Source organism: Frankliniella occidentalis, unplaced genomic scaffold (genome assembly GCF_000697945.3).
Source record: "Frankliniella occidentalis isolate FOCC.00 unplaced genomic scaffold, Focc_3.1 Scaffold79, whole genome shotgun sequence".
In the NCBI taxonomy this organism is placed as follows: domain Eukaryota; kingdom Metazoa; phylum Arthropoda; class Insecta; order Thysanoptera; family Thripidae; genus Frankliniella; species Frankliniella occidentalis.
Window position 1 is genome coordinate 186551 of NW_026267209.1, and position 9613 is coordinate 196163.

Genomic DNA, 9613 nt, shown 5'->3' on the forward strand with positions numbered 1-9613 from the left:
CTGCGCAACGGAGAGGCGTCCGTCAAGGGGTGGGTTATTGGTGCCGTGGTACACGCAAATGGAATTGCGACCCGGTTGGCGTGATGGCTGTTCTGCCGCTGGTGGAGGTGTATAGGGTGCAGTTACCTTGCAGCTGCGCCTGCCCTGGCGGGCGGGGCGGCGTGGGGCGGCGCCACCTAGGGGCTTCCACCGCGGATTGGGGCCGCACAGGTAAAGGGGTGGGGAGGGCTGGCAGAGGGCCGTTGTTGCTGCCTTGCCGTGGTGGTTGGGGCGCGGCGTTTTGTTCGTAGTTTACCCCGTTAGATCCACCAAACTCTTGTATTTATACTGAGCATGCAAAGAGGCGACACTTTTTGAGTGGTGGACGCGCAAGCGTCGTTCGCAAAATGAAATATAACTCTCGTAAAATGTTGGGACCCAATGGGGACCTGTGGCATGGCGGCGACGCATGGCGAAGAGGGTGGCAGGGTGGCGGGACGGGTTTGAGGGGAGAATAGGAGGAGCTGACCTTAGGGACCTAGGGGACCACAGGCCACAGGCCTCCCTCTGGGTCGGAACGGGATCAATATGCTTGAGACTAAACGGCTGCGGCGTATTGTGACAGTGGCTAGAGAGGGGGCAAACGCACAACGCACACTCCTCCACAAACTCTCAGCACGCCGTGCCTGCCGTGCCGCCGCCCCCCGGGGCCGCGTCGCGTCTCGTCGCCGAGCCGCCCGGGGGGCAGGCCACCTGCTCGCACGCACGCGTCCCTGTGATGGGACTGCCTAGCTGCTAGGCGCTTGCAGCCTGCTCGGCCGATGACATCCCCATTGTTCTGTGAAAAAAAAATTCAAGTTTTCCACCGGTATTTTCTTTTTTTGGTTTCCGGTAGGATCATAGAGTAATTGATAAAAAGTTGTACTTCTAAAAATATCAGAGTTGTATTATTTATCTAATCTGGCATGCTACTCATTATCAATTTTTTCTTTTTCTTTTTCTTTTTTCAATTTTTAATTGTTTTTAATTTTTTTTTAATTACAGGTATTGTACTTGTTGCAATCAATCCTTACTCTGAACTACCAATTTATGGTAGTGATACTGTTTGGACCTACCGCGGTCAATCTATGGGTGATCTCGATCCTCATATTTTTGCTGTGGCAGAGGAAGCATACACTAAGCTCGAAAGGTCAGTACTTCAGGATCTAAAGGGAACATGTGCAAACAACTTCAAAATAGACCTTACAATTTTCTATCTTATTTTTGTTTAGGGAGCAGAGAGATCAAAGTATAATTGTTTCTGGAGAGTCGGGAGCAGGCAAAACTGTGTCAGCAAAATATGCTATGCGATATTTTGCAATTGTTGGTGGATCTTCCACTGAAACACAAGTTGAGAAGAAGGTACTTGCTTCAAGTCCTATTATGGAGGCGATAGGAAATGCCAAAACTACTCGTAATGACAATAGTTCGCGGTTTGGGAAATACATAGAAATTCATTTTGACCGTGCATACCATATAGTTGGTGCAAGTATGCGCACATATCTTCTAGAAAAGTCACGAGTTGTCTTCCAAGCACCAGAGGAGAGGAATTACCATGTGTTTTACCAGCTCTGTGCCTCAAGAGATCAACATCCTGATTTGAAACTGGGTATGTCCAATTTAGAACAAACTCTAGTGGATTGTGAGCGCTTACTGACAAATTACATTTAAAATTTTGTCCAACAATAACTTGGTGCTTCTTTTCTTCCTTTGCAGCACACCCAGATGAATTTGTGTACTTAAATCAGGGGGGTGCTGCCACTATTGATGGTGTTGATGATGCGAAGAGTTTTGTAGACATGGTTGGAGCTCTAACATTGCTTGGTTTTGGCCCCAAAGAACAGAATGATATGTGGCGTGTTCTTGCTGCTGTGCTTCATCTTGGTAATGTTCAGCTTACCCCTCAAGCAGAGGGCACTACAATAAGTGTAAGCATTTTTGAATACTATATTCAAGTTTGCAAGATTTAGAATTGAACTGTCTAAATGGGATTTGTTTTTCTTTAGTCCAAAGATCGTCATTTGGCAATTTTCTGTGAATTGCTAGAAATAGACATCAATGAAATGCGTACCTGGCTTTGTCAGCGCCGAATAGTTAGTGTTCGAGAAGTCTTGAACACACCTATGAATGTCAAAGAGGTATGTACTCGACTCACTCCTACATGGAATGTTACAGAGGTGGTTGAAGTGTCAGTCATGTACATGTCCCTTTTCTGTTCTCTACTCATAGGCAACAGCTGCTAAGGGTGCCTTGGCTAAGCACGTTTATGCAGAATTATTTAACTGGATTGTGGGTATAGTAAATAAAGCCCTAGAAAGTGGAACCAACAGTACTCAGAAGTTCATTGGTGTCCTAGATATTTATGGATTTGAAACTTTTGAAATAAACAGCTTTGAACAGTTCTGTATAAATTATGCTAATGAAAAACTGCAACAACAGTTTAATCAACATGTATTCAAATTAGAACAAGAAGAATATTTGAAAGAAGAAATTGAGTGGAAATTTATTGATTTCTATGATAACCAGCCGTGTATTGACCTAATTGAAACTCGATTAGGTATTTTAGATCTCTTGGATGAAGAATGCAGAATGCCTAAAGGAAAGGATTCGTCATGGGCTGAAAAGCTTTATTCTCAATGTACCAAGTGGAAACACTTTTCTAAACCAAGGTTTGGTACCACTGCATTTCTTATCAAGCATTTTGCAGATAATGTGCAATATGAGGTAGCTGGATTTTTAGAGAAGAACAGAGATACAGTCATGGAGGAACAAATTACAGTACTTAGAGGAAGTCAAGTAAGTTACATTGTCTCGCATTTCCAAGAGACTGTACTCCAGTAGGTACTGTCTTCTGTAGATTTTTCTTCTTCTTTCCAAACAGAATAAACTGGTTCAAAAACTTTTTGCTGATGAAGCTCGTCGACTTGTGGTTCCTGCTGCTAGAGTGAAGGTTACTCCCTCCCAACCTCAGGCACAGTCTAAGCAGAATAAGAAAACTGTAAGTCCTGTTTTCCAAGCAATTCATTTTTTTTTCTTCCTCTTCTTTTTGTGTGCGCCTTTCTATATCATGACTTTGTTCTCTCTTTTTCTTTTTGTTTTTTTAGGTAGGATCACAGTTTAGAGACTCTCTCAACATGCTTATGTCAACATTGAATGCAACTACCCCTCATTACATCAGATGTATTAAACCAAATGATGTCAAAAAGCCTTTTGAATATAATGCAGTTCGTGCTGTCCAACAACTAAGAGCATGTGGAGTACTGGAAACTATACGAATCAGTGCAGCTGGTTTTCCTTCCAGGTGCAAATTATTTATGCTTCCGTATTATCTATTCTAATTATGAACTTCTGTACTCACTGTCTTTTATATCCTTTTGTTGAAAGGTGGACATATGGAGATTTTTTCCAGAGGTACAGGGTGCTCTGTGTCTATAAAGACATTGATTATGATAATTTGCGAGCAACTTGTGGTAGAATACTGAACAAGCTAATTAAGGTTTGTCTTTTTGTGTTGCATTCAAATGATACAATTTTCCTTGTCTTCTATTTATCACTGTTTCTATCTCTTACTGTATTTTTCAGGATGAAGATAAGTACAAGTTTGGAAGAACAAAACTTTTCTTTAGAGCAGGACAGGTTGCATACATGGAAAAACTTCGTGCTGAGCGCTTACGTCTGTGTTGCATCAAAATGCAAGCCCAAGTACGTGGGTTCATAGCTCGGAAGAGATATCTGAGAAAGCGAAATGCAGCCTCAACCATTCAAAGATGGGTTCGAGGTTTTATTGCAAGAAGGTGACCAAAAATATTTTTTTTTAGTAACATTTACCATGGGTTTATTGGACAGCTCATATAATTTTATTTTTATCTCTAGACGTGTTTATCACATGCGGCGTGAGCGTGCCGCAACCATCATTCAGCGGCGTGTGAGAGGTTGGGTCAAATTGCAGCAGTACCAGCGTTTGAGGCGCACCATACTTGGTATTCAAACACATGCTCGAGGGCTTCTTGCCAGACGTAGATACTTGGCCATGCGATACAATCATGCTGTGAGTACTCTACCTCCTTCTATACCTAAAATAAAAGTAATTAAAAGAATAATACTAATTTAAGAAAATTGTCAAACTGTTATAATTTCAGGCCATTGTGATTCAAACAAGTGTGCGACGCTGGTTGTGCCGAAATAGATATTTGAAAAACCGCAAGAAAATAATTGTTGCACAGTCAGCTATACGCCGCTTCTTAGCCAAGAGGCGTTTCAGAAAAATGAAAAAAGAAGCTCGGTCAGTTGAACATGTTAAAAAACTTAACAAGGGTCTTGAAAATAAGATTATATCTCTACAACAAAAAATAGGGGAACTGGTAAGAATTCTGTCTTTAATGGAGGAAAAAAACTGACTACCTTAAAATATCAACTTCTCATTACTTTCTAATTTTTAGACAAAAGAAAACACATCACTGAAATCAGTTCAGAATGATGTTAATGAAATGCGACAGCGGCTGGATATTTTAAAAGGTGTTGAAGCAGAGCTGAAACGCACTACAAATACGTTGAGAGAAAAGGATGGTGAAATTGAAAAGTTACAGAAGGACTTACAAAAGGAAAGAGATGAAAAGATGGATCTAATCAATGAGGAGGAGAGGTGGAAAAAAGAAAAAGGTGACACTGAAAAGAAACTGGCTGATGATAACGAGCACCTTAAGGCCTTGTTAGATGCTGCAAATGAGCAAATAAAGCTTAACCAATTAAATGCAGAAGGTACGTTGGTTCAATATGTTTGTAAATAATCTGCAGTTTCAAAAGGATGTTGTTTTTTTTTTCCTGAAGTTGTGTATTAAAACTTATCCATTACTTCTGTGTACAGAGATATTAAAAGCTCGTCTTGAACAAGAGAAACAACTTTTGATCAGAGAACAAGATCAAGATAGATCAGCCTACCAGAAACTCTTGAGAGATTTCCATGCATTAGAGCAAAGATCAGATCAGATGGAGCGTGAATTAGCAAGGTAAGTTCTTAAATTGAAATGAGACAATTTCTTGAACTTGTAAATTATGTAATTTTATGTCTTTGAAATTATTTACCTTTAGACGTGTTTACTATGCTCAAATCTTTTTTCTGACAGGATTCATCGTGAGGGTGGCAATATACCAAATACTCTGAGAAAGAATAAGCACCAAAGAACCCCTTCAAGTGCAAGCACTATGAGTATGCAAGATGATGCTTTAAGCATGAACAGTGAAATTCCAGATGATGGCAGTACTGTACGTTTGTTAGAATAACTTTTTGTACTTCTATTTAACTTTGTGATATTTTGCTAACATTTCACAAATTCTACAGGATCATGGATATGGGTCAGTGAGATCCAATACTTCACCGTCTGCCAGTCATCTCACCGTTGAAAATACTGATTGGCAAACTCAACAAAGCAAGGGTGACAGTCCTGAGGCAGCACGCAGTACATCAAGCAATGCTTCTCCTGATGTAAGTTAATTACACTTCTACTCACATTCAAAGATTCTTGTGGTAGTTGCAACAATTTAATAAATGCTTTCCCTTTCAGGTGGATGTTGGTCTTGTGCTGAAACTCCAAACAAAATTACAACAGGTAACCAAAGAGAGGACGCGCTTAAGCAAGCGTCTGGATGCTTTGGACCAAGATCTCAATAATTTGAGTGAAACAACAGCTCGCACCCAAGAAGCTTTCAGGGTTTGTGGATAGCATTTGAATTTTAATGGGGCAGGAATCTAATTTCATAATCTATCTAAAACACTCTTTGGTTTCTAGGTTCAGGAATTAGAAATGGAAAATCAAAAATTGAAGAGCAATCTAGATAACTTACGCCTTGCAGCAACAAAAGGAAACACTGGCGCTCAACAACTCCTCAGTTAGTATATTTTTCTTAAACTCATTTTAACTTATTCCCTAATAAGAGGTATTGAGGTATTTAAACACTTAATTGTGGAAGGGAAATATTTTCTTCTAGCTGTTTCACATTTTCGTGTCATTGAAGCTGTATTTGAATTCAATCTCTCTTCTAATTTTAAATTTTTCTCTACTTTTATTATTATTTGCTCTTATTCCTCTGCTTTTTGATACAGTATTTTTTATAATCCATAGCCTCAAAAAAAATTTCTAGATCTGTAGAAACTTTGGCAATTTTATGATTTCTCTAGAAGAATGCTGCATGAAGCAAGTTATTATCCTTAATATGCTAATATACCTACTTATCATCCTCTTCTATGCCCTGCTCCTCCACCTCTTTTATTTTACAATTATATGCTGTTTTATTTGTGTAATTGCTTACAAATTTTATCCATCTAGGTCAATTCAATGCCCTTGAATTGGAGTTGGAGAGACGCAGAGAAGAATGTATTCAACTGCATACTATTCTTTCAGATAAAACAAGTGGAATGAAGAATATTGCCCAATCTAGTTATGGGAAAGACGTTGACATTATGAATGAGGATGGTGAGCTAGTTTTAGCATTTGAAGCGCAAAAGAAGATTAATAGGTGACTATTGCATTATACTGTACTTGTACTCTCATACGTTATTGATTGAATATTTTGTTGCATATTCTTGTCTTGTTTTCGTTGAAATGGTTTTCCATTGGTTTTTACGTATTTGCAGGCAATTGGAGAATGAGTTGCAGGAAGAAAAACAACAGTCACTGAAAGAGCATGATGATCTGAGAGGGGAAATTGAGCGGCTTTTGATTGACAATGAGAAGCTTCAAAGTCTCTTCTCTGAAAGTATAGCTGAAGGTGCCTCAAACCCTGCTCAAGCTTATCTTCAATTTGAAGTCTCCAGATTAACTCAAGAAAATTTGGTATGTACATGCAACTTCTATCAAGTGTGTTAACTTATATGGGTACTATTTGTTCTGTTATAATCCTCTTTTACTCACATGACTTAAATTTAGGATTGGCAAGAAAAATATGAACTTCTTGCTGAGGAGAACAACAAACTGAGGGCTCAACTGAAGATTTTGGATGTGAAAATAAAAGGACTTACAGGTATTCTTCTTAAACCATAAAGAAAATGTTCAAATTTTTCTAAATATTATGTACTGTATTTTTTAAAACTGTATACTCTTTCTGCTACTTTAGGAGGTGACCCTCCATTAACTGGAGGTGTCATTAGCAGTAGGGACATCAATCAGTCTGTATCCAAATTCCGCACAACACAGCCACCACAACCAGCTCCGCGGTCAACTGTTGATTCACAGAATAAGAGGGCTGCAGATCAATCAGGACTTCCTGTGGTGCGCAAAAAAGACAGAGAATATTTAGGCATGTTTGAATATGCAAAAGAAGATGAACATACTCTTGTCCAAAGGCTCATTAATGGTAAGCTTTTTTAGCACATAAGTCCTTGGACTTTGTTTTTACCTGGTGTTATATGTAATACTGTTGTATTTATTTCTAATTTTCATTTAGATCTAAAGCCAAAGACAGCTGTAAACCTCTTGCCTGGATTACCCTCATACATTCTAATGATGTGTATACGCCACACTGACTATATTAATGATGATGAAAAAGTCCGATCTCTTCTAACTGCCATAATTAATACTGTGAAAAAGCTTATTAAAAAGAAACATGAAGATCTTGACACAATTGTGCTGTGGCTCTCTAATGTTTTGAGGTAAAACTGAGGAAATTTTTTCAACATGGTAATTTATTTTAATGTGCAAAACCCATACATGTCAATTTTTTGTTTTGTGTTCAGATTGTTGCACAATATGAAACAATATAGTGGTGATAAAACATTCCAAGAAGAAAACACGCCAAAGCAAAATGAACAATGTCTACGGAACTTTGACCTTGCTGAATACAGACAGGTTCTAAGTGATGTTGCTGTATGGATATATCAGGTAAGCAAATAAACAAAATCTCTTAAAATTTCATCCTTATTTTGAAGTGTACTATATATTAACTACTTTTTACAGGCCTTAATATCAATCCTTGAGGAGAAGATCCAGCCTTATGTTGTTCCTGCTATTCTTGAGAATGAGGCAATCACAGGTCTATCATCCCGGGGTGGTGGTGGAGGTGGTCGCCGTGGTCGGACAATGTCCGATGCTGATGTCAAACCGGGAATGCAACAAGCTCTTGATGCTATGATTGGAGAGCTGTCTAGTTTCCATCGAACTCTCGGATTCCATGGAGTAGATCCTGAAGTCATAACTCAGGTCTTCCGGCAGCTATTCTATTTCATCTGTGCATCTGCTCTGAACAACCTTCTATTGAGGAAAGATTTGTGTCATTGGTCAAAGGGGATGCAAATTCGTTACAATCTTTCACATCTAGAGCAGTGGACTCGAGATCATAAGCTTTTAGATCCATGTATTGTAGAAACCTTGGCACCCATAATTCAGGCTGCTCAATTATTGCAAGCCAGAAAAACTGATGAAGATGTACAGAGTGTGTGTGATATGTGTGACCGGTTAACAGTTCATCAGGTATTGTGATTGCTTTTGATTTCCAGCAGTCATTTTTCTTTTCTTAACTTGTGCTTCATTACTCATGTTTTCATTTCCTGTCCTATCCAGATCATAAAATTATTAAATTTGTATACTCCTGCTGATGATTATGAAGAGAGAGTGCCATTGACCTTTATAAAGAAGATTCAGGCTCGTTTGCAAGAACGCGCCGAACTTCAAGCTAACCAATTTGCAGGAGAGCCTCAAGTGAGTTTTCTTATATTTCTAAATGATTGTGAATTTATCTTTCTTTATAGTTTGCATGTGTTCTTTCAAACTTTGGATACTCCTTTCAAAATGCTTTCTCTCACAGGTAACGTTACTTATGGACTCAAAGCAGAGCTTCCCGGTCCGATTCCCCTTCAACCCGTCAAATATTCGACTGGAAGATATTGAAGTGCCTGCTGTCTTAAATGTACCAATGCTTAAGAAAATTTAAGCTTGTTTTGTTTTTGTTTTCCAAGCAATAATGATTGCTAACTCTGTGGGCAGCACAATAACAAATATATGGAATGTTACCTAAAATGCTTAGATTTTAATTTTGCAAATTTAGAATAACAATAGGGGGTATCAATTTATTTTTTAATTGGACCATTGTTGATGTTTGTTTTCTTCTATTGAAAATGTTGTTGCATATTTATTTTATTGTTTTGAATAAACCTAGCCTGATCTGGGAAGATAGCAAGAAAAGGAAGCATGTAGTTTTTTAACCAGGCTTTTGAAAGAAATTTAAATGTATTGGGTCCTTACTTGACTAGCACCCTGGGCCTCTTTAGGTGAACATATGGTGCAGCATCAGTCAATCAATTCAGTATTACTTATGAGTAAACTAGAATTAAAAAGTACTGTATGAAATGAATTTAAGTTATTTAATGGTAAGATAGGTTTTTTTCCTGGCTTGGAACTTGTTGCCATTATCATGTAATCTTCCATGAAATTTTCCCTTCAATTTTATGATTTGTTTTGTTATTAATTTACATATTGAGTTTTGAAGAACACAATCAACACAATGAATTTTAATTGCATTTAAAGCATCTTTGCACATTCACTGTGCTATGCATTTTTGTTATCTTTTATTTGTGAGAATAAGTTTTTAATTATCTTTAATCTAT

At 38.3% G+C, this 9613-nt stretch overlaps 1 protein-coding gene across 2 annotated transcripts in view; it reads left to right on the plus strand.

The window, feature by feature from the left end:
* Positions 1-9455, plus strand: part of LOC113208738 (unconventional myosin-Va) — an 18582-nt gene extending 9127 nt beyond the window's left edge. Inside the window, exons 3-28 of one of the 2 annotated variants that reach the window (XM_052268968.1) lie at positions 1024-1168; positions 1251-1627; positions 1735-1946; positions 2025-2156; positions 2248-2814; positions 2900-3016; positions 3123-3319; positions 3403-3514; positions 3601-3812; positions 3892-4066; positions 4158-4379; positions 4458-4776; positions 4883-5024; positions 5142-5280; positions 5357-5500; positions 5580-5726; positions 5805-5904; positions 6342-6531; positions 6650-6848; positions 6942-7035; positions 7129-7368; positions 7459-7663; positions 7748-7892; positions 7968-8480; positions 8571-8708; positions 8815-9455. In XM_052268968.1, coding sequence (XP_052124928.1) covers positions 1024-1168; positions 1251-1627; positions 1735-1946; positions 2025-2156; positions 2248-2814; positions 2900-3016; positions 3123-3319; positions 3403-3514; positions 3601-3812; positions 3892-4066; positions 4158-4379; positions 4458-4776; positions 4883-5024; positions 5142-5280; positions 5357-5500; positions 5580-5726; positions 5805-5904; positions 6342-6531; positions 6650-6848; positions 6942-7035; positions 7129-7368; positions 7459-7663; positions 7748-7892; positions 7968-8480; positions 8571-8708; positions 8815-8940 — 5309 coding nt within the window. In that variant the 3' untranslated portion in view covers positions 8941-9455. The remainder of the gene's footprint in view (positions 1-1023; positions 1169-1250; positions 1628-1734; positions 1947-2024; positions 2157-2247; positions 2815-2899; positions 3017-3122; positions 3320-3402; positions 3515-3600; positions 3813-3891; positions 4067-4157; positions 4380-4457; positions 4777-4882; positions 5025-5141; positions 5281-5356; positions 5501-5579; positions 5727-5804; positions 5905-6341; positions 6532-6649; positions 6849-6941; positions 7036-7128; positions 7369-7458; positions 7664-7747; positions 7893-7967; positions 8481-8570; positions 8709-8814) is intronic. The other variant, XM_052268969.1, reaches the window with a different exon arrangement.
* Positions 9456-9613: the final 158 nt, after the last annotated feature.